The sequence below is a fragment of the Plectropomus leopardus genome, chromosome 17, assembly GCF_026936395.1.
Source record: "Plectropomus leopardus strain MGB_pleo_1.0 chromosome 17, ASM2693639v1, whole genome shotgun sequence".
Lineage (NCBI taxonomy): Eukaryota > Metazoa > Chordata > Actinopteri > Perciformes > Serranidae > Plectropomus > Plectropomus leopardus.
Genome location: NC_142192.1, coordinates 25,445,512 through 25,470,466, shown reverse-complemented (window position 1 = coordinate 25,470,466; position 24,955 = coordinate 25,445,512). Strand labels below are relative to the sequence as shown.

The following is a 24,955-nucleotide window of genomic DNA, read 5'->3' as shown; positions in this document are numbered from 1 at the left end:
TTGTCTTTCTCTCTTTCAAGTTGGCTCCCTTTCTTGCCTCTCTTCACCCTCCTCTGATTATTTTCTCTCTTCAGCTCCCGCCTCAGCCTTTCTCAGTGTCTCTCCACCACCCTTGGCCTCTCCCACTCTAATCTTCTCCAAATGCCTCTATGTTATCAGCTAACCACAGAACCATGCTTTGGGCACCCGGCAGTGTTAACCCAAAAAATAATAACGTTAAGTGTTTAGTAAAGGATCTCCCATGGTCCGTTGAGGCTTTCCTGCGCTGAAGCCAAGGCACCAGTGTCTCATTTTCAAGCTGAAAATTAAGAAAAACCGTTCACTGTCATTGGCCTCTCAGGGGTTTGGCTGTCCAAACTGTGGTGACGCTGAAGTCTTTTATTAAAATGACCCTCAAACAACGTTTATGTAACCTTGTATTTATATTCTCCCCCTGAATCATGGCCGAGGGATTTTTTAAAGAACATATTTGGGAAAATAGTTTTCTGCAAGTGATAGGCAGGATTGTGTAAAAAGTTCAGCCAGTGTATCGACAGGTTCGTTTCGACACCTGCTTCTCTGTACAACTGCAAAACATCAAAAATCTTTCTTCGCTTTTGGAACATCAGCACATCTTTGTGTCCGAGTCCATCCCCTCCCTGTAGAAACATGACTCAGCAAGATTACAGGTCCCGAGTTGCCACATCTTATGAGGCCCACAGCGTGAGTCACACTGCGTAGGATTCTACTCTTTGCTCACCAGGACGTCCATGTGCCCAGTTATTCATGTATATACAGCCAAGTATTTGTCATGTAGCAGTGGGTATGAGATCAAAGTCGCCAGCGCTGCTGAAGATGAGGAGAAATGGATGCTTATCAAGGAGTGTGATGCCTCCTCAAGACTCTACCACGCGGGTTATTTTCGAAGGGTCCTGAAACTGTTGAAAGTGAAAGCAGAAAACAAAAGTTAGAGCCAAGTAACACAGTGAAGAGTGAAGGTAGCACTTTTGGAGGATGGAAAATAGCAGCCTTTGCACAGGGTGCTCTTCAAAGTGCTGAAAAAATGGTTTTGTTTGGTTGTCAGACTCATACTGCCTCAAGGCTGTAGGTGTAACACTGCAAGAGAGCCTGAAAGTCTGTGTGTGTGTGTGTGTGTGTGTGTGTGTGTGTGTGTGTGTGTGTGTGGGTGGGCGGGGGGTACAGGAGTGGGTCTTTTTAAGCAGACGAGCTTTAAAGCATGGGTAACTCTAATGTCAGCAAAATCCCTTAAAAATGAGGCGGTAATGCAGCTCACCATATGCCGCTACAGATGTTGATATTACATTATAGATTAAGATAAATGTGCTGATGATGGATTTCATGCACGCCTGCTGCATACTACTGAGTCTGAAACAACGGCTATTCTCACTCTAACTGCTCAAAAACATCATGAGGACTGAACTCTGTCTTCTTGGCTGCTGTGTCAACTTTGGTTTGAACAGGGTACATAAGTATTAGGTGATGCCTTTTATTGTAATCACTGATATTTTTCAGCGGTGGACACATTCAGATGCAGCTAAAGTTGTTTTATTAATTTGATGAATATTCTCTCCTAATTACTCAATCTTTGTGTTTTTCTCATGTCCCAAAATTATGAAAAATGTCTGTTATAATTTTTCAGAACCCAACATGACTTATTGAACAGGGTTCCTGCAGATCCTTATAAAGTCTTAATAGGGATTAAATTCATTTAATATAGAAAATGAGGCCTTAACTGGTATTAAAATGTCTTGAATCAGCTTCAAAAGTCTTAAAAATGCTCAGACATGGGAAGTGTGATTTTATGATTTTTTTCCCCTGATGTTGCATTGTAAAATATCAAAGTAATAAGTAACATCTATTTTATTTATTTTTTTTTGAAGAATTTACCGAATGCTTCTCACATTATTGTCACCTAGATCAAGATGGTGCAACAAACAACTCTTACTTTTTGTCGGCCGAGATTGTGAGAGTGTCTGTTAACTACTTGTTGTTGTACCCTGGGCGACATGCGTAAGTGCAAATTCAATGAAAATTGGCTATTCGACCAAAATTTCACAGCATGGATAAAACTGGCACAAGACAATGTGTCCTAGGCTCAGTATATGTTATGCAAAAGGCTTTTGAAACTTGGCACGATGGGAATCAAGGCAGTGGGATCCCACATGCAGAGTGAGAAACATAAACTGCCAAGAAAACCCAACAAAAAAAACATAATCTCTTTCGTAGTTCTGTTCTCCCTTCGTCTCTGTGAGATAAATCACGTTTTAGGGCAAAATTATCCCTAATCTTATGTATTTGGTGTAGGTTCATGATTTTAGTTTTCTTCTTTAGTTTTGTTTGTTTTGATTTTGCATTTAATGCCCAGTGGTATTAAAAAAGTCTTGAAAGTCATACATGTAACTTGCATTTAGATAAAGCTGTTCCTTCATATTAGGAACCTGTAATCAGAGAATATTTGTTTCCTTTTTGGCTTAGAAATGACAGAGATGATTAATCAGTTATAGGAATAGTTTACACTTAACTTTTGATTAACTATCCAATAACTGTTTCTACTTCTGTTAGAAGAATATCTTGGGTTTTGGTTGGACACAATAACAAATTTTGGCTCTGGGAAGTTGTGACGGAGACCTTTTTTCCCACTGTTTTCTGTCTCTGTAGACATGTCTTCGAAAGGATTAAGCCAACATCATATTAATTACACATGAAAAACACATCAGTTTCAGCCTTGCTTTACATTCTGTATCTTTAGTGAAAGTATTGATACTTCAGAAACAAAATGTGCTTAAATTGTCAAAGATAAGAAAATAAAGCAACATATAGATGTATACATTTTTCGGAGGTAAATTTAACCATTAACTATACCTGTTAGTTGAATGCATAGAAGTCAAGAAGTACATTTCCCCCTAAACATATTAAAGTAGAATAATAAGTAGCATAACACAACTAACTACTTAAATAAAGTAGCCCAAAATTTTACTTAAACTAAGTAATAAAGGGAATGTAAATGTAGTAATGTCCTTTGACTGGTATTTTAGTGAGATATTTCTAACATAAACAAGAAACACTCACACATAAAACATGTTTAGTTAGTAACCTAACTCTTAGATGCTCCTTTTAGGAAACTTCACCTCGCTGTGTCTTTTATTTGAGCAGCTAATGCTAAAAGCCGAAATAAAGCACTGAGCTCTTTCTGCCTTCACACCACTGTGTCTCGTGAAGCTGTCCATGGTGCTGAACACAGACTCAGAGCTGCTCCCTGTCCGTGGTGCTGAAAGGAAAACACATGGAGCGCAGACCTTTAAGTACAGTGTTCTCTCTGCTGCGCCATTGAAAGCTAACTGAGGGGCACTCCTCTTTGTCTCTGGGCTTGTTTTGAAAGCCCTGCGGTCTTTGTTTTGTGTGCGGTCTTTGGTGTGTTTTTGCTGCCGAAGCCAAAGGATGATGGAAAACTCTTTGCCTGGCTTAAGTCCTCAACAGATGGTATTAATGCACTTATCAAAGGATACGTTCACCCTCACCAGATTTTGACAAGCCTGCCTCTGTGTTAATGGCCCGCTTTCAATATTCCAGATTTATTGTGTCATGTTGTTGTCTTACATTGTTAAATTTAAGACTACTCTGTAGCCTTTAACGTGTTTTGTTGACATGCACTCGTGGCACACTTTTGACGAACTTATTTATACGGACAAGATAAAATAAATGCAAACAGGCTCTATAATCCTTCCTAAACTGACCTCTGTGCTTCTGTTTGTTTTTCCCCTTTATTTCCTGCAGTGGTGCTGCTGAATTCTAAAGAGACTCAGGCAGAGCTGGGCTGGACGTCCTATCCCCCCAACGGAGTAAGTGTGCTGACTTGCATTTTTCATTGTCTTTATGTTTGTTTGTACACATGCTTGTTCACTCGCTCGGCTCAACAACACAGCTGCTTGCTTAACAGCTGGCCCACACCTCCCCCTTTTTCATCCCTCCTTCTTCATGCTGTTTCTACTCTTTGTTCACTTCCTCTCTCTTCCACCTTGCCTTCTCTTCTCTCCTACAGTCCACAGCTCATCATTATCATTAATCGATGGTGCTTATGCAGGCTAGGATACTGCGGTGTCCAAACCAGCCACACAGATATGCTGCCACAGATAAATGGTCCCCCTCTGTATCGATCGATTGGGCTTGTAAAAACCTGAGCGCCAAGTTATGACTGCGAGACAAAGGCAGGAGCCTTTTTTAAAGAATAAGCAATTTGTCACCCACTTCCCACCTGGAGTTTGGCCTTTCCATGCACAGCACACTCAAAATGTCCATTATATAAGTAGCAGTGTACACGTGTGCACTGCTTATTGTAGATTGTGAGTCACTGTCAGCTTGAAGTGGCTGTTGGACCACATGCAAAGCTAAATCTAAGATTAATGGACCTGTAAGACTCGCTTACGTTCCCCAATAGAGCTGTGAGAGAACACACTGCATCCACTTTGATTTAGTCACCTTAGCAGTAGTGCAGTTTATCACATTACACTTTTAATAATACTTTATTGATTTCATACAAAAAGATTTATATACATTGTAAAATATAAATGGGGCACATTTCATGACAAAACAATGCCCGAAGACACAATACACTGACTTACAGAGGTGTTTATCTCTAGTGTCTGATGTGAAGTGTCCTTTGCTTTTCAGTTCAGTTACAGTTTGTTTGAATGACGCATCGTTACAGATGGTGACTTGGTGAAAGGGCCACTGCACACCTTTTCTTCTATATTCATCTTGCAACAGTACCTGTTATCATCCAGTGAAGTTCTTGCTGCAACTTGGACAGTTTAAGAAAAAAAAACACATCACTGCTTTCTAGTTCATATTCATATCGAAAAACACCTGCACCTATGTCACATTACAATCACAGATGTCCTATTGTCACTATTTGGTTTGTTGTGTGTGGTGTATGTGCAAGATCCTCATTTGGTGCTCAGATTATCAAACTGTTTTGCAAACTTAACCTTATGTTTTATTTTATACAAAATCAACTTTTCCATGATTAATATATTTTTAGACCCCAAACCCTCACCTACAATAGTGAACTGGGGGCTTATACATCAGGGACCCAGGGCTGCACTCGACCCCAAAGTCCTGTTTGTTCGATGAGTGTGAACACTGTGTACTGTAGCGGTACACTGGATGCTAGTCTGTGCCAGAGCCCACTTTATAAGTTGGTCTCAGTTACAGTTCTTGTGTATTCTGGTGTGGTACGCGTCAGGTGTAAACAACAACTTTACCAAAACAGAGAGTGGACTGCTATTTGACGAGGAGTTTTTAACAAGTTATGAAACAGTCTCAATATAAATTGATGCCTCTATCTAAGACGGCAGATGAGAACCAATCTGGCTTCACTGCAGAATTTGACCTGCAGCTGGAGCAGAAGCTGTAGGTGGAGAGCTCTGCGGCCAATAGCAGGCTGCTCCTGGTCTGGCCCGCAGCAGAGGTTTGCTTTGCTGTTCCACTGCTCCCCACTGAAGACGGTCCCCAGGGCAGCAGTGTCCATCTGTGGGACATTTTTATACACATTGTAGAGAAAAAAAAAGTTGTGTATGATGACAGAAAAACATTACTAATGTAAAGGGGGGTGGTTCTCGGGCATAGTACGAATCAGTTGTCCTTATAATAAAAATGCCCTAAGTGCAATCTGCTTACCATAAAAGTGCTTTGAATTCATGACATAACAGTCATTTTTGGAATAATGTTAACAGAAATTGGTTTCTATAAATATTTCTGTATTTCATTGCCAGTGTTGAGACTAAATGAAAATAAGTTGTTTATAATGCCATGTTTACACTTACCTCCGTTCATTTTTAATATCTTAGATTCATCTTACTGTATAACCCTTTTATGTTACAATTTCTTTCGAGTGAAGCAGCAGAGCGTAGGCGGCAATATTTAACAAACATGCCTAACAAATGCCATTACTTTTAGTGACAAAGGCGGCAGAGATGAAAAGAAACTGGTTGAAAAAGCAAGGTCTGACCCAGGGTTTCAGAAACACCACTCAAGGCTGATGTAATGACTGAGGTTGTGCAGTTTGTCATTTTCTCTGACGTTATTAAAGAATCTGAGTGCCGATGCTTTTTCAGGCACCCACACACCCACTCAACATATTATGTCATTAGACTGTTAACCTGTACTGAGTGTTTTCTGTCTTTGTCTGACTTTTGACTTTCTTTTTCATTATCTGCGTTGCCTCCCGCCCACCTCGCGTCACTTTGTTTTCTGTCTTTTTACTCCCTCATATCACTAAACTCCCCGCTGATCCTATGCCTCCCCACTGCTGATAATCGAGGCCAGAGGCATTATTTTTTCGTGTTGTCCGTCCATCTGTCCGTCCGTCCATCTGTCAGTCTGGCACATTCTTGTGAACGATATCTCAAAAATGCCTTGAGGAAATTTCTTCAAATTTAACACAAACATCAATCAGGATGAACTGATTTTGGTTGTCAAAGGTCAAAGGTGAAGGTCACTGTGACCCCTTCAGTCTCATTCTTGGGAACTTGATATCTTAAGAGCAACGTGAGGGAATATTCTCAAATTTAGCGCAAATGTTTGAGTGGATTCCAGGATGAACTGATTAGTATTTGGTGGTCAAAGATCAAGGCCATAGTTACCTTGCATTTGTGAAAACAATATTTTTACCTTGGGGGAATTTCTTCAAATTTGGCACAAATGATCGAGTGGCCTCAAGGATGAACTCATTGGATTTTGGTGGTCAATGGTCAACTTCACCTCATAAAGTACTTTGGGTGCCCTCTTCGAAACTGTGCTGATTGCATAAATCTTCTGTGCTGTCGGGGGAAGCCGTGTGAAGAATCCATGTGTTCACAGGCATGGATGTAAACTGTAAGTGCAACTTGACTGATGCACGAAACTATACAACAGCATGGCGGTAAATCCAGTTTCCTCTGTTGTTTTAACAATATCATCAACTGTCTTTGCATATTTTGTGTTCTCTCCTTCTTTTCTCTCATCCTACTTCTGCATCTCCACCTCCACCTTTGTGCATCTTTATAATCTTTCTCTCTCTCTTCCTTCTTCCCCTCCACAGTGGGAGGAGATCAGCGGTGTCGATGAGAAGTACAAGCCTATCCGGACATACCAGGTCTGCAACGTGATGGAGCCCACGCAGCAGAACAACTGGCTGCAGACTGGCTGGGTGGCGCGCCGAGGTGGCCAGCGTATTTTCGTGGAGCTCCAGTTCACACTGCGTGACTGCAACAGCATCCCTGGTGTGGCGGGCACATGCAAGGAGACATTCAACCTCCTCTACGTCGAGTCAGACAGGGACCTCGGGGGTGTGACCCGAGAAGACCGCTACACCAAGATCGACACCATCGCTGCAGATGAGAGCTTCACGCAGGGCGACTTGGGCGAGAGGAAGATGAAGCTGAATACAGAGGTACGCGAGATCGGCCACCTCAACCGCAAGGGCTTCCACTTGGCTTTCCAGGATGTCGGCGCCTGCGTGGCCCTGGTCGCTGTGCGAGTGTACTATAAACGCTGCCTAGCAACCGTCCAGAACCTGGCAGTGTTCCCTGACACGGTGGCTGAAGCAGCCTTCGCCACGCTGGTAGAGGTGCGAGGCACCTGCGTCAACAACTCTGAGGTTGATGCTGACAGCCCTCCCAGGATGCATTGCAGCGCAGAGGGGGAATGGCTGGTGCCCATTGGGAAGTGCAGCTGCAGCGCCGGCTACGAGGAGGGACACAGCAGCTGTGAAGGTAGGAAATAAACAAATAGAGGGATGCATGGGTAGATGAAAGAGAACAGAAAGCACAGAGGGAGCAAAAAGAACAAGAAAGGGACTGTGTGAGGAAAGGAGAACTAACGAAAAAAATGAAAGAACAAGGCAAAGAAATGTTTACAAAGCAGATGTGAAGGTAGGAGACGGAGGGAGGGAAGATGATGTTTTTCAACAATTTTCAACAATTTCTTCAGTATGAGAGTGAAACAGAAAGTGAGAACACTGCAAAAATACCCAGCTTTAAAATGAACTCTTGTGTATTTTTTAAGCCCCAAAAGCTTTGCCGAATCATAAACAAAAATCTGCACAGTATGATTCGTTTCCAACACTGCTCAGCTTTATTTAAAGGAGCCCTGTGGAAGATTTTTTTGGCATCTTGCTTTTAGAATTGCAGATTGCAACCAGCTAAAACTTCTCTCAGTGTTTTTTGTACAGAAGTTTTTCATTTGAGCCAAATTATCCACAGAGCCCTACCAAAACAACCAGCTGATTTAATTCGGTAAAAACACGAGGGGTGGGCTAAAAATTGATACAGCGTGGTATCCCAATATCATTTTCCTTTAGGGACATAATTTACAGTTGAAAAAGGGTATTCAATTGCAATATATCTCAGTATATGTTCTCGCAACACATTTAAAATCGCAATAATATTGCATCATGGGGCTTCTGATGATTCCCATCCCTAAAAAACACTGAATAAAGCAGTTTCACTTTACAAATCAGATGCTGTTTGGCATGTCAGAGATGGGCAACTAACACCAGCTAATGTTTGCTCAACTTTTTTCTCCGAAAACTTCAGATCCAGATATTCAGGAGGTGTTTAAGGGGACCTGAATTATTTCTACAGGTCTCTTCCTCTCTAAAACAAACAGACCCAGTGATAGAATCTGGTAAAAACACTGAATAAAGCAATTTCTACTACTATGCTGGCAGATACAAAAGTGGTGGTGCAACATGTCAATCTCTGTAGACAATCTAAGGCAACAAAAACACAACAATTTTTATTTTCAGGCGATTATATAATAAAGAAAACACACTTACTTATGTATATTACATGCCATTTCTGCCAATATATTATATGATATATTTCCCCTAAATCCTCGTCACTAAACCTTTCGGGAATTTTTAGGAATGAGAGGTCAGGGAAGCTCACCTCTTTGTAACTTAAATTTGTAACATATTAAAATAACAGAAGGAAAACAAGTGAAAGGAAAGGTGTGATCCATGTAAAAAGAGAGGGGTAGAAATAATTGCATGTGAGCAGGAAACGAGAGGCGAAATGAAGAAAAAAGGGCTGTTAGCGACTGTTAAGGCAAGGAGAAGGATACAGAGTGGACAATAGAAGTACAGAAGTTCTCACTCCATTTCATTCCATTTCTGCTTTTGTTTAACGCTGACATTGACATCAGTGCCGAGGCCTCGATTTACCCGTAATGTTACCTTGTTTCATGAGTACGTCCAAAGAGTGTTGTCACACCTATCGACATGTGAGGCGTGGTAGGTGAAGCGTACGGCTGAGTGGTCTGAGCGCTGTGGTGTAAGTGTGAACACGGTGACTAATGTTCTTCAGACGGCTGTGCCCTATTGAGTTTAACACCACAGCCTCTCTTTTAACATTTGAATGTAGCCCTAACTGCCTTCAGACACACACACACACACACACACACACACACACACACTTACTGTACGTGGAGCGTTGTCAGTGTAAAGCCGGTGGGTGGTGTGGGGTGTTTCTCTCTGACGTAAACAGAGAGGGACAGTATTGGAAGCTTTTGTCACAACCCATTGCTCATACAGCAGCGGCACTTTGAGCGCCTGACTGTTGCTGTTAGCTTTCACACACCATCTTGCATTGTTGTGCAATGCAACGTGGGAGTTGGAGTCACTGGACAGCAGACTGTGCAGATAATTTAGTAGGAGTGCTGAACTCTTGGGTTGTTGCTCTGTCTGATGGTTTGAACTGATTGCTATATTTGGAAATTAACTTCTTCTGCCAATGGTGTGTTTTTATGGGTGTGATATACAGTACTGACTTACAGCTGTTTTTTTAATCCAAGTTGAGACCTTGATAACATGCCTCACTTTGAGCTCATTGCAATAAATATTTATACCAATAAACTGCATAAACACAGACACGGAGCTAACAGAACATCTGAACTATTGATCCTGCTTCGTTCTCATGCTGATATAGTGATTAATTAAAAAAAAAAAAGATATTGAAAGAGAGAAAAGAAATAGAGATAAAAGAAAAGTGAGGTAAACAGAGGATTAATATGTATAGAGGCAAATATATACAGTTCCAGTCAGTGTTGGAAGTGAACAGAGGTGATAATGGAGTGAAAAAGGGGGTGGAAGAATGTCTATGGCAGATGTAAGACCAGATGTATAAACACAGCATACACACCAAAAAAAATCAGACTTCATTCCTCACACATAAAATTGTATTTAAAAAAGAAGAATCTGCAGTGAAAATGAGGCATAAAATCCATCACACTACAATGATGTTGCCAAGTATGCGTCCTGCGTCCCCGACGCATCAAAATCTGAAAGGACTCTGTAAACTCACTATTGACATTTCCATTGGATGCATCCTATTATTTTCCACAGTAATGCTACGTAGTGAACAACAAATGTGTGTTTACATTATACAGTGGCAGTGGCATTGCATGACTTTGCTTGTTTTGAAAGTCTTTCTTATGTCACAATAACCACCAAGAGTGAGTTTTATGTTTTGGATCTTATTATCATACTGCCGGTGTTCTTGTTCTGGTGCTCTGCACAGATCTGATACTTGACCGCTAGAGTGGGGCAGTCTGTAGACATTTTTGACCAAACACCTTGATATTGTGACAATATTGTAGGTTTGTCTATTGGTGCTTTCACAAAATAAATTTACACAATGAGATTTTTGATAAATAATCAGGAAAAACATTAAAAGACAACACTCACCATAATACAGTATTCAAAATCCAAGACAATATCTAGATATCTAATATCTAGTCTCATAGCACAATATCAATATAACATCAATATACTACCTGCCCAAAAACTCTCCTCCTCAGAAAGAAAATAAGCATATTTCTATAAATGTTGAACTAATAAATATATATGTTACCTTATTTAATTTTTTGATTATCCCATAATATTTCAATCATATTTTACATTTTACTTATTTAATACTGGGCAGGTGATTTGGTGCTTCCAATACTTAACTTAGGTTGTGGCATTTGTACAGTTTTTTGTACACAGGCAGTTTACAAAGATACAGTCTATGGCTTTGTGGATAGCATTTTCAGATTTGGGATTTTATTTATTTAGTTTTCGGATGTATGTTTAACATAAATAAATGTAACCTTAATTAAACCCATATGCTATCAAACATGAGTTTAACACAGCACTTTATCAAAAAACAAAGTACAAAATAAAGTAAAAAAACAAAACAGTAAGTGGGTAAGAGGAAGTGAGAAACAACTTGGAATAAACAGAGTGACAGAAGCAACTCTCAGCTTTTTAGAGGAACCAGCAGTTGATAACAAGGATCTGTGTGGAAGTGGGAAAAAGTATCAGTAGGAACGTTGGTGGAATCAACTCTGCTGATCATAAGTCATGCAGAACTTTGGCTGCGCTGCAGAATTTCTCTACCCACAGTAAGTGTTTGACAGTTGGAGATAAGCACTGCCCACTGATATTGGCAGTTGGTCTGTGTGCAAACAAAGTATGTGTTGCTTGACCTGCTTTTTGTAATTACCAACAATGCTTTGTCTACAATAAAAACCGAGCTGAGGACGATAAAATCTGACGAAAAGACACTGTGAGCGGAGTAGTAATGAAGTCCAGAAACACAGGAAAGACGCAGGTGAGGGGAGGAAAAATATGTGATTTCTAAGAATGACAGGAGGATAAAAACTTTTGAAGGAGAAGCAGGAGTAAAGGGAGAGCAGGACACGGTGTTGCAGACCAGAATGGTGAAGTCCAGACGTGAACCAATGAAGACAGGAAACCCAGCAAGAGAGAGAGACGGAGAAAGAGACATCTTACGCTGTATCCGGTGGTGGACCTTCCCTTGGTACAGTTTAGTGTGTAACGGTGTGGTCTGCTAGGTGACAGGGCCTGTCATATCCCCTAAAAGCAATCTACCCATACATACACGCACACACACACACACACACACACACACATATATATATATATATATACACTCATAACTTCCCTTGTATTGTCTCATTCCTCAGTTCAGCTGTAATGGCATGAATATGCAGCCCCAACCCCGACATCTCCCACTGCACCAGAGCTATTGATCAGCCGTAATGCTCCACTAAACTGAGGAATTGCGCTGGGAGCGCTCACACACACATAGAGTAAGGACACACATTCAGTAGCATGCTGTGGTACGTGCAACTACACAGCAGACACACACACACACACACCCCGGTTGATTTAATTTTTGGACAAGAAAAAGTCTGTGTGTGTATGTGGTATAAACGGATGGCGTGATTTTGTGTGTCATAGTCACGCTGACTGTATGTGTTTGTGGAGGAACTGCATGACACACTGCCGTGAAACATGATATGATGAATGCAAAGCAAGCAAATCATAACGTAACCGTAATGTTCAATTAATTTGTGTTTGTATACAGGCCCTGTAAGTACGTCTTATTTACTCCTGGGTCCTAATTGTGTTAGTGTGTGAGACCAAATGCACTAAGCGTCTCGCTGCAGGTCAATAATATTGAATAGCCAGTGAGTAGCTACTGATAATGGTGTGAGCAGATAGTGTCATGCAGTAGAGAGGAGGATTATTACCACACACAGTGTAACAGTCACAGCAGACACAGGCAACACCGGATTATGTCAGATTATAGCATCTGTTATCATGATCTATGTTCGCTAGAATTTTCTGCTCTTTAATGCTAAAGATATGTTTATTTAATAGAATACTTCACCTGCAAAATGACAATTAATATATCAGTGACTCATCCTGTGTTGCATTTCATTTGTAAAGAAAACTTTGTTTTTCTTGCATGCCTTCACAGTGAACAGTAAACAGTGTTTATTTTTTCCAATAAACAGATTTTTTATGAATTAGAAGAAAAGAGGTCCATGTTAAACAACAGCAAAACAATGAAAACATCAGTTTACAAACTCTTACACAACTGATGTTGTGTCATTGAAGTCTCATGTATTCACTAGTTCCTAAACACGTTTTCACTAAAGCCGGACTATTTACCTATGCATGCGAGTAGTGCACATGAGCAGCAATCTGCGTTTGCTCATGAATTCCATTGAGCACAGTTCAAATGCATGCGTGTGGTAGTGGATGCCACTTGTCCCTGCCTGAGACTGTTTTTGAGAAAGTGTTTCAAATAATAAAGTTTTACAGGAAAAAAATGTGTCTTGGAAGTAGTGGGCATATGACTGGACAAATGAAACTTTTTGTTTTGTTGTTGTTACATGCAGGCGTGTATAACTTAAAATTGATCAAAAACGTTTGAACATTTTTTTGAAGTTTTCTTCAAAAATTCAGTGTAACATGGGGTAGGTAATAGATATAGAGGTAGATACACAGATTATCATTTTGTGGGTGAAGAAGTCCTTTAAGAGAAGATACAGCAAATAGTCCAGGCAATACCTGTTTGCTTGCTGGAGAAAAAATAACATAAGAAAATGCACAGGTAGGATGAAAAAATCTCAGAGGGTTTGTAAAAAGAATCCACCTAACACTGAACGTTAAAACATTTGTATATGCTTTTTACCAGTTTATAAATATATACAAAAAGACGTAATGTGATTTTTACACCACTAACACCAGAGAACAGCACGCTTTATTAGCAGCAAAAGGTATGATGCGGAGGGTGTCACATTTACATGAATTCACCTACATTTTAACCATGTCTCGCACTGGATAACCTTAAGTGGGACTAATACACCAAGTCCAATGCGATGCATGCTGGGATACTTAAACTCATGTGTAGCTATGTGTTAGTTTCTTTACTTTCACACATACACAAACACACAGTTGTAGCCCCATTTGATTAAGAAACAGACACAGGAAACATAGCTGCATAAGAAATAGGTCTTGGATGTAAATTTGTGGGAATTAAGAGATTCTTAATTCTCCTGCTTTGTGCATAATAACTGAATGAATGTCCGATTGCAGAAAGCCTTAACAAGAAAATGCATGCAGCATTCAGATTCTGTTATTCTTTTCCCCTGGCTTTGTCTCTTTAAATTGAGTTACCACAAATAAACTATAAAAAGAAAGAATGACTGGGAGGAAGAAATCCTGGCGCCTAAAATGAATGAGAAACACTTTAATCCCCAGTTGCTCGGAGGACTGGAAGACTGCGGTGGCACTTGACCAGCTCCTAATTGTGAATTTGAAGAGGAGTGTAAATGTGAAGGAGGGTGTTATTGAAAATTAGCATATGTGCCTAGTCAGCTTCCTCTTGTGTAATAAAGGTGTAGGAAAAGAAGAGGGAATTAAATAAACAGAGCAGTTAGAAGTGATATACTGTGATGAAGAAGCCTCGGCTCTCTGTCAGCGAGACTTGTGCACGCGCAGCGTTGTTACCGTATATCTTGACCCCGCGTGCGTGTACTCGCCGTGATGAGCGCACACATGTTCTCCCATCTCATTATGAAATGCCACCAGCACGAACAGACCGAGGGTAAAAAGAAATGATTTAATAATTCTCCTCACAAATGCTATGTTTCATGTGTATTTATGTGTGTTTCTGTCGCACTCATGAGCTCCATCCTGTTCTAATTAAGCCAGGCTGCTCTTTCTATGTAATTACTGAGTGGAGCGCGCGCCTTCAGCAGCTTCTCTTATTATCTCCGTTGTTTGCTGCTCCACAATCCGGCTCCAGGCACATTCGCCACCCTGCGATTCCTTCCTATTGCTCTCCTTCCCTCTGTAATTTACTACACGCCTTCCTTCTCCTCCCTCTTTCCCCATTTCTTTATTTCCCTCACCCATTTACCCCCCGTGCACTCCCTACACTGCCAAAGAAGTGTGCACTTAATTTCTATCCCACTGATCTCAGCAGTCCTCCTTAACTTCCTCTAAAACCTCTCTTAGTTTCATTTTCTCATCCTCTACCTCCTCATTTTCTCTTTTTTCCTTTTTTATTTCTCTCCCTCTATTTGATTTTCTTCCATAATAAGGAAGATGAAGAACTTTATTTGTCATCATATGAACAAGCATACAACAAAACTGCAAACTCCTTATGATGCGCAATATAAGTTCAATAAATAAACAAATACATCAAGAATTAATAGTCACTAAGTGAAGACAAGGCACTAAGGGTTAAATAGGCACTATAATAATAATTGATTCAATATTTTTTCCCGTATTTTTTATGCCTCCGCGTCCGTGATGGCCGAGACCAGAGGCATTGTGTTTCCAGGTTGTCCGTCTGTCCGTCTGTCCGTCTGTCCGTTGTCAGTACGTCTGTCAGTACGTCTGTCAGTACATGCATCAGTACGTCTGGCACATTCCTGTGAACGCAATTTCTCCAGAACACCTTGAAGGAATTTCTTCACATTTGACACAAATGTTCGCTTAATAATGAGCTAATTATATTTTGGTGGTCAAAGGTCAAGGTCACTGTGACCTTGAATTTGTCTCATTCTAGTGAAAGTGATATCTCAAGAACACCTTAAGGACATTTCTTCAAATTTGACACAAACATATACTTAGACTTAATGATGAGCTGATTAGAAATTGGTGTTTAAAGGTCAAAGGTCACTGTGACCTTGTATCCATCTCATTTTTGTGAACGCACAATTTGAAGATGGCCTTGAGGAAGTTTCCTTAAGTTTGGCACAATCATTCACTTGGACTCAAGAATGAGCAGATTAAAATTTAGTAGTCAAAGGTCAAGGTCACAGTGACCTCATAAAACATGTTTTTGGCCATAGCTCAAGAGCCTTGGGAGTTCGCCTTGAAACGGTGCTGATTGTATAGATCCTCTGTGTGTGAAGCATCCATGTTTTCACAAACATGGATATAAACTGTAAGTGCAACTTGATTGGTGCACAGAGGCATACAACTGCGTGGCGGTATGTCTAGTTTTTCAATATTTGCTCTAACTTGCCGTCTCTCTCTGTCTCCGCCCCTCTCTGCTTCCCCATGTGGGGACCATGTGGCTGGGTGAGACAGGGTGAGGCAGGGTGAGTCAGGTTAACAGGCTGAAATCTGCCAGAGAAGCTTAGAGATTCATCTGATGTGTGTGTTTGTGTCCACTTGTGTGTGTGTGCTCAAATTTGGCACCAGTGGCCAATCATATGTTTCTAAAGTCGCTCCCTCTGTCGCACTCATCCTCCCCTCCGCCTTTTGTCACTTCTTGTCATGTCCTCCCATACTCTCTTTGTCTCAGACAGACGTTGCCTTGTATTTTCTTCTTTGACTTTTATTTTCTTAAACCTTCCTGTCCCTGCTTCCCTCCGACTGATTTGTGCCTTTATACAAAAGCCTCTCAAAGCTATCACTTACCACCCCCACTTTCCCTCTCAAGCTTCTGACTCCTCTTTCATGCCCCTTCTCTCTTTTATCACACTTTTTTTTATTTGCACCCCTTTACTTCATACCAGCTCTCCCTGGCTCTGTGCCACTGCTGCCCATCTGCTCCTTCCCCCCTCCACCCCTCTCCTCTCCAGCCACGTCACCCACTCCTGTTAGTCATCCCTCTCCCCCAGCTTTCATTTTAAATAATTCACAATCTCCTGAGAGAAAGACAAATGTGTTCTTTTGAGCCCAGCATCTGATGTATTTATTCAGCCGGCCAGCCATACAACAAGTGGGTACAAATACACACTCATTCCCTCATAGACATACATGCTCCTGTATGCGCGTGCTCACTCACAGAAAGACCATTAAAATGTCCTTTGGTTATTGAAAATGTGAGCTGGAGGGAGGCCAAGCATTCATCCTTCTTCTGCCTTGCTTTACCAAGGGAGAATAAGACAAGGAGAGAAAGGAAGGAAGCAAAGGGGGGGAAACGAAAGCAGAGGACATTATGGAAGGAAATGAAAATGTAAGGGGGGGAGGGTGAGGAGGAAGGAGTACACGGCGATGCAGAAAAGAGGAGAATTCTTGCGGTTGTTGTTTGTTAGTTGCTATGCATAAAAGCTGAATGCATAAAATATGAGTTGTAAAAGCGGAGGATGATTTAAAACGCACACAATGGTGGTGTTGGGAGATGCCTGTGAGAGATGGGAATGGGCGAAAAGAAAGGGGAGGATTGGTCATGTAAATGAAAATAGGGAGGACAATGTGAGGGAGGAAGTAGGAAGAAATGAGAGTCAAGATGAGGAAGCTGGAAGCCTAAAACTAGGAAAGATGTGAAAGAGAGAAAAAAGTGCCAATCATTGTAAGTAGAAGAGAACAGAAATGAAAAGAGGAAGTGAAACCGGAAAGATTTTGGCCACGGGCGGAATCACTAACAAGGTGGGACAAACCGGCGAATTATTCCGTGTTACCTCCATCCTTCCCTCTCCTCTCTTCCTCCTCTTACCACTTTCAATCTTTAACACCAGACTCATGAATTAAACACGGCCGACATGAATGCATCAAAGTTAGAAAAGGTTGGCATCCAGCTTAATCATGTTGCTAACTCAACCGACATGACAGCCTCATTTCTCCCGGCCTCACTCATGACCACTGAGCTGAATCCAACATTCAGTTAAGGAGGGAAATATCCTGAAAGAGAAACGCTTAGATACACATATATGACAGGTGTGATGTTACTAAGGCATGTAAAAAAGAGATCACTAAGACAGCTTTCCTCCTTGTCACGCCAGTTCTACCTTTTCTTCTTAGTTTTGTTTGTTTTTTAGGGATTTCATATTGATTCTAGGACAACTACAATTTTGCCACAATGGACCACAGTAGATGTGGGGGACTGTAATATTACTCACTGCAGGAGATTAAATTATATGTTCTTTTTTTTTTTTTTTTAGGTGTTTTTGATTAAATCAGCAGGTAGAAACCTTAACTGTAACCCAGCTTATTAAGAAATTTGGATACATCCCTGCTGGGGAATTGTGTTTTGCAGCAGCAAGTGGAAATTATATACAGAGAGGACAATAAAATATAAATAAAAATGGAACAATGAGGGAAAGATTAACAGCATCATTTTTTTTCTCCCACAAAACACATTTACCTGACTGATGGTGGAAGAAGCATGTTATTTTAACTTAACAATATTGTTCTTCTTTTTTTTGAGAAAACTATCCAGAGAAAACAGTACACATGGGCCTGGGAAGGTGGGTCCTGAGGGATTGTAACAGTCAGTAAGAAGTTGGCTGTTTACCATTTGATAACTAATGGGGGTCACTGAACAATTAATTTAAATTTTGAACAGCATGTAAGGTGTCTGTCGGAAAGTCTGTGACAAAAAAGATCTGATCTGATGTGGGAGCATCATCACATAAGTTGAAAGTGTAATGTTCAGCTAGACTTGGGGGAAAATGAGTTAGTGAGAGCCAATCAACACTGCGGACAGGCTGACCAGGCTGAGAAAGACCAGAAAACTCCAAGGACAGTTTTGGAGCTGCTTTTTAGATCCATAAATTAGCCTAGTTTCAAGTTTTAAAAGACCTGTATCATACTCATTTTCACTTTCATACTGGTAATTGGGGTGTCTACTAGGACATGTTTACATGTTTTAATGCTTAAAAAACACATCACTTTTCCTCATAGTGTATCTGTAATCAGCCTCTGTCTGAAACACTCTGTTTTAGCGTCTGTCTCCTTAAGAGAAACCAGTCTGATCTGATCGGTCAGTGTTTCCAGGTCTTCTAATTGATCTTTTTACAATATGGGACCTTTAAGTTATAGCGTGGACGGCAACCATTGCATCATTTCACGGGGGATGTGAGTGGCTTCAGCATAGAGGGAGATATCCAGCACCATGAAAAATGAAATATTAGAAATTTGGCACATGCGGTCCAGAGAGAAATTATATGTCTGAGGTGAGGAAATGCATATTCTTTAGACCGATGCTTCATAGAATCAACAATGTAGGTAATGTTACACATTTTCAATGTGCAGCATCCCTAAGTGAAAATGTGCTCCCCTGACAGTATCTCTCCAACCTGCTGGGTTTGAAGAGTTCCTTTTTCGTGCTGGGAGATTCTACTACATCTTGAGCTAAATAACCATTAGAGATGTTAGATTATCTGAAAATGCATCAACATGTAACTGAAAATGCAGCTTTTACTTATAAAAAAAGAGACACGGTCAGTGTTGACAACCGTCAGTGACAATATCAATATCCATCTTAATATGAAAAATTAAGATAGCAACTGATGGGAAAATATGCACAGAAGGTGTAAAGATTAATATGGTCTCAATTAGCCCTAAACACAATCATTTGTTTACAAAGACAGGAAATGATGAGTAGAAAGAGAAGCCCATGTAGTTTCGAATCACATCACCGCTGCCTCCGAGGGTCGATGACAAGCGTGATTTTGGACCACGGTTGCAGATAAGCTACAGATTGTGAATCCTGGGTGAAACACATCAAAGGTTGGGTGAGGACAAGCTGCCTCTGAGCCTGAAAATAAATTCCAAGTCTGATTATGTCAGAATGTGTAAGTCTTTGTGTCCTGAAGTGACACAGCAGAGGGACGCTGGAACCCAAGACTGCTTACCACTGTTTTCGTGTCATTGTAAACGTGCAGCCATGTCATGTAGAGACGGATTTTAGAAGCTGACAGAGAGTTATTTTTCTTTAGCCCCAACAGAGTAGAAAGACTGGGAATTACACACAAGAAACATAAGCAGACACATACATGTGCATGCTACCTGGCTGATATTCATTTGTATCTGCCCTCTGTTAAAAATGATATATGGTAGGTGAGAAGGCATTGTTGAGCAATTGCCCTGCTGTCACACAATCACCTCTTTCCATCCCCATTCAGCCTCCAGTAATAACTTTCCATCTTTTCAAAATTGATGTGGGATCAGTCTATAGATCTGTCCGACCCCACTTAACCTCAGAGAAACGTACTTATTCTGTCAAAATGGTCAAAAGACGATGAGCGCAGCAGTGCACGCAAAGGTGCTCTCATTCAAAAGTAAGTCTTAACAGGAATGGCATTAAAGCTGTAATTATTTTTAACATGCAGGTCTCACAGTGGTCACAGAAGGGAAATGAAAAAATAATATCTTTAATGTATCTAGAAGTGCAGAGTCAAAGGTGAATGGATTTGCAGAATTAGTCTTGGAGGATGTAAAACAGCTCATCCAGTTCTACTGCTTGGTGAGGTATTTGCTGGCATTTAAATTTTTCAAAAAGTCCACATGGTGAAGTGACATAAGTCATTAGGTCACATGTTAAGATTGGGTACCATTACCTCTGAACCAATACTGCTAGTTTCCGAAATTTTGTACCGATACCTAACAGTACTTCTTTTGGGTGTTTTACTATTTCTGTCAAAACCAAAATGTATTTTTTTCAAAGGCTGCAGTCAGTGATTCCCTTCCTCTGCTCTTTCATAATCACAAAGTTTTTGTCTGTCTACTTGTGTGTTTTTCTGTGTGTGCTCCTCTCTCTCGCTCTCTGTTTAGACACAACTGACATATTTGGGATTAAGTACATAATTTAAAAAACACTTCACAGAAGTGGTACCTGGCTAACTCTTGATTAGCCAGGTATCAATTTTGATTGCCACCATTTTGCTGAAATCACTTCCCGGACTGGCACTACTCCCAGAGGCTTTCCTTTCACAAATGAGCTGAACAACCATCATATGACATTAACATGTGATTTATCCAAAAAGGTTTAAAAATGCCTGGAAACTCTCCAACAGTCACTTAAACTAAACAAGTCTCGAAGTGGCAAAGCATTTTCTCCTTTGACTTGACTTCTTAGGTATTCAAGATTCAGACTGCAGGCAAGAAAAAACAGATTGGTTTCGTAAATCAGATCTGTGGCATGGTTATTTGCAAGTAATCAGATGGCTTTTGTATGTCCAAACGTCACTAACCTATGTGCATGGGTTCCTATGTTTACGACATCGGCATCAAAAATTATGTAGCAGAGCTGGTGATGCAGCCTTCCAATGCAAAAGCATAAGAAATGGAGGTCTATGGCTTTGCCCTCTAAATATTTATTTTGTTGTTTGTCCATGCACTGTTGTTCCACATGTTGTCTTCTTTAGCACTCTGCTAGTGGCAGCAAGGAACTCCTCAGCACTTCCGTCACTGTGGATTTGATGTCATAATTGTTTATTGTGTTCAAAGACATCCCATGTAAGCAGCCACAGTGTCCAGACATCTGTAGAAATTCTATTGGAATCACATTTCGAACCACCTCCAAATGTGGTTTGGATTAAATTAGCAAAAATCACAATTATGTGTTTTTTTCCCGTCCAGACTGCTAAGAATGCCAAAAAAATGGTTTGGATTGGCACTCTGAAGATTAAAGATATCATATCACTCTAATGAGTCATGACCTTAAATTGCTCATCATTACATAACGTAAAGGCTAGTAATTTCATCAAGGAGGTGTCATTGATTAGAAATACACTGTGAATGTCACAAACCTGCACACCATTATTGTGCATTTGTACAAAGGCATACATGTGTGTTTGCATGAGACAGGCTGCTATGCCATCAGTGTTTGCTGCCACTCTGCGCATGGGCCTGTGTGTGTGTGTGTGTGTGTGTGTGTGTGCGTGCGAGCATGCGTGCGTGCGAGCCTGCGCGTGCGCCGGCTGTTGTCTCTGTATTCACAGCTCGGCTGAGGGGCCTGCCGCGAGGATAGAGGGCCACCCCTCCCCCCGGCTGCACAGCGAGGCTGGCATGCCAGCCTGTGCCAGCTTGGCTCTCCATCCCCCTGCCTCCCTCATTTTGTTGTCATTTGTCATCACCCTCCCTATCATGCGCCCTCCCTCGTACACACTGAAACACAGAATCCACATCCCGATGAAAATAGATGCCATTTCCAGGGACACCTGCGCCTCTGCGCTCCAAAACCTCCCCCCTACATGCACGCACACCAATGCACACGCCCTCACATATGCATGTAGATGTACTCCGGGATTTCTTGGACACGTACATTTGCATAATCACACGCTCATGTGCGGCACATGCGCGCCCACATACACGCACAGAAGCAAACAACACCACATATGCGTGCTCAGACATGGGCTTACTCCCACTCTCTCACAGGCTCGTGCGTTATTTGTCCATAACCCACTCCATCTGTTTCTGTCTTCTGCTTACCAGCCAGCACACACACACACACACACACACACACACACACACACACACACACACACACACACACACACACTCTGACACTGACACATACACACATTCATTGTTTTGATGTATAATCGTGCACAGTTCCACAAACACCTGTAGTCCTCATATTGACGAGACAACCCATAATCCCCTTGGATGGACAGGCTCATTAGCACTCAGACGCTCCCACATCACTGAGCGCAAACACAAAAACATAAATCTCGACATACACTTTGGCTAAATCTCATTTTATATTCTGGTAGAGATTTGGGGGATTTTATGCGTTCACTATATCAATAATTGTCGCATGCTCTCTTTACACACATAGACATGTCCCTTGGTCTTTTTCTCACTCTCAGACACACACACATATACACACAAAACACAGTCACGGTGGGGAGCAATGTGAAGTGATTGGCATCCTGAGGCGAGTGTTATGGGTGACATTTCCACTGTGCTGTGGTATTGAGGTTTCCTGCAGAGCCTCTGGTCCACTGGTGCACTGAGAGATTGGGGACATTAGTTGGGCAGGGGTTGCTGAAATTCCTTTTCTGTAATCTTTGCTTTTTTCATGTGAAATGCTGGCTAGTTTTACCCCTTCAGGTTTCTGTAAAATTATTCACGTTAACAACAGAGGTCAAGAGAACCACTGCTTTACCCTGTACCACTGATACTCAATTTAGGTCCTGTGGGCCAAATCTGGCCCCTGATAGGGTGTCGATGGCCCCCCAACCATTTCTTATTTCACAGTAGAAAATAGTGATTCACACTGCGAACTGTTTTTTACTTTTAGTACACATAAGGTACCAGAGTGCATAAAATAGCACCAAAATAGAGCTTGTTCATTTTTTTAAATTAAAAAAGTGCTAGTGGAAGATCCCCCACACCCCCTGACAGAGTTCCCTAAATCCTAAAATCCCAAAAATGTCCTAAAATCCTAAAAAATGTTATAAAAACCTAGAAACATCCTTATATCTGAGAAAGATCCTGAAATCTGAAAAATGGCCTAAAATTCTAGAAACATGTATAGAGCCACTGTGACTGGCCCCAGGCCAGTCAAGTGCCCCCCAAACAAAGCAAGCTGAGTGTCCCTGCTATTTACTATGCATAGTTCCCTTAATACCCTTTTCTGTACCTTACTGTCACCACAATTTTTAACACAATGCGAGTCTCCTTTAGATTACTTTGAAACTTAAACTGGTTCTCTTAAGACTATCACAGTGCACACAAACACACACAGAAATTGAGATAACAGCATGAAACTCACAGTGCTTTCCTGTCTTTTCTTTATGTTGTTTAATTTCCTGTGATGTGCTTATGCCACTGAGCAACAAAGAGGAAAACTGGCCTTCTGAATAGCAGATCAAATCTTTTCAGAAGTGTCTCTTAAGAAAAGAAAACAAAACAAAACTCCCAGCCCCTGAACCTCTCGTGAGTTTCTCTGTTTCTCTCTCTCTCTCGCTGTCTCTGTCAATTTCTAACATGACAAACTTTTTAAAGCGCATGACAAACTGCTCATTCTCTATCCCGTGTCTATACTGTAACAGCCCACACAGATTAAAACGCTGTCCTTGTCTGCTTGTGGCCTTTGTAACAGGCTGAAATACAAGTATGAACCTAAAAATGAGCACAATAGGTCCCATTTAAACTGCACTCCCTCAAATAACCACCAGACTGAGGATCCAGGAAAACATAAGAAACAGCACAATTTGGGAAATTGTGTAACATCTGTTAACTTCTTTAAAGAATCACAAAAAAATGTAATATCTGCAGTACTTAGAGGAGGAACAGTTTATTATATTGCTTGTGAACTGAACTATGTATTTTTTAAAGGAAGATTGTAAGTCTTCTTTCAAACGTTGCGTAGTCATGCTTATACTCAGTCATGGTGGTTTTCGTTTGCTTTTACAACTCAGCCCAAATTTGGATCTACAGTAACTCAAGGCTTCAAATCATCCTCCTGGACATCTACTTTATGGGTAATGTGGTAGTCCGTAGTTTGCAGTTCATTATTTTCACTTCTTTTAATCAGTTACTGATAAAGCAATGCAAACGGCACAAATAAATACCAACATGTAACCACTGCAAGAGCTTGACTCTCCCTCCTTCCTTCTTCTCTCTCCCACTGTGGTGTTGTGTTGCTCGCCATCCAGAACAATGTAAATCTACTGTTGAATTAGTTATTTTCCTTCCCTATCATCCATCACACAGGACACACTGAGAGGGCGGAGTGCGGAGCAGTGAGTCTGTGCGGTGCAGTGAACCGTCGCCCTGTTTGCACAGATTGAAAAATCGGACACGGGAAAAACAAGAGTTCACACATGCCCGCCCATGTGCACTTTTGCCAGGCAATGCACACAAACACAAACACACACACACGTGCACAGAAAGTCATGCACAAAGAGTTAACGGTTGACCTGCTCATGCACAACATACATGTGTACACACAAGCTGTACATTCCACTGTTTGGTTTCCCCACTATGTCTGGACATGTGAATGTCTTTAGTGCAGTGGACTGTGTCTTTGTGTAAATGCACGTATAATACTTGGATGGAAACACACAAACACACCTGTTAGTCAACACAGATGCTTAGTGTTCCTTCTCATTACACAGTGAAACTCACTCAAGTGATGTGTGTACATAAGCACAGTTCAGTGCTCATATTTTTGCTTTTGTTTGGCTCTGCTGTATAAATGTGTGTATGTGTTGTCGTGGCACTGAGAAGACACACACACCGAATCAATGTTGTGCATGTCATGTGGTTTTAACTGGCCCTGCTGGCGGTGATGGATGTTGTATTTATGAAGCCCCTTTCCATGCTCAGGATCAAGGACTGCAAGCGTCATCCAGTCAGACGCAGAGAGGGACGGGTGGATCAAGGGATGACAGAGGCGAGGATGGAGGGAAGGAGGAAGGATGGATG

General features: G+C 41.2%; 1 protein-coding gene across 3 annotated transcripts in view; it reads left to right on the top strand.

The window, feature by feature from the left end:
• The window catches only part of epha10 (EPH receptor A10), a 433,571-nt gene that overhangs the window by 277,673 nt on the left and 130,943 nt on the right, over positions 1-24,955 (top strand). For all 3 annotated transcript variants that reach the window (XM_088090045.1, XM_088090046.1, XM_042506084.2), the window contains 2 exons: positions 3,775-3,839; positions 7,079-7,751. In XM_088090045.1, the coding sequence (XP_087946171.1) occupies positions 7,145-7,751 (607 nt within the window). In that variant the 5' untranslated portion in view covers positions 3,775-3,839; positions 7,079-7,144. The remainder of the gene's footprint in view (positions 1-3,774; positions 3,840-7,078; positions 7,752-24,955) is intronic.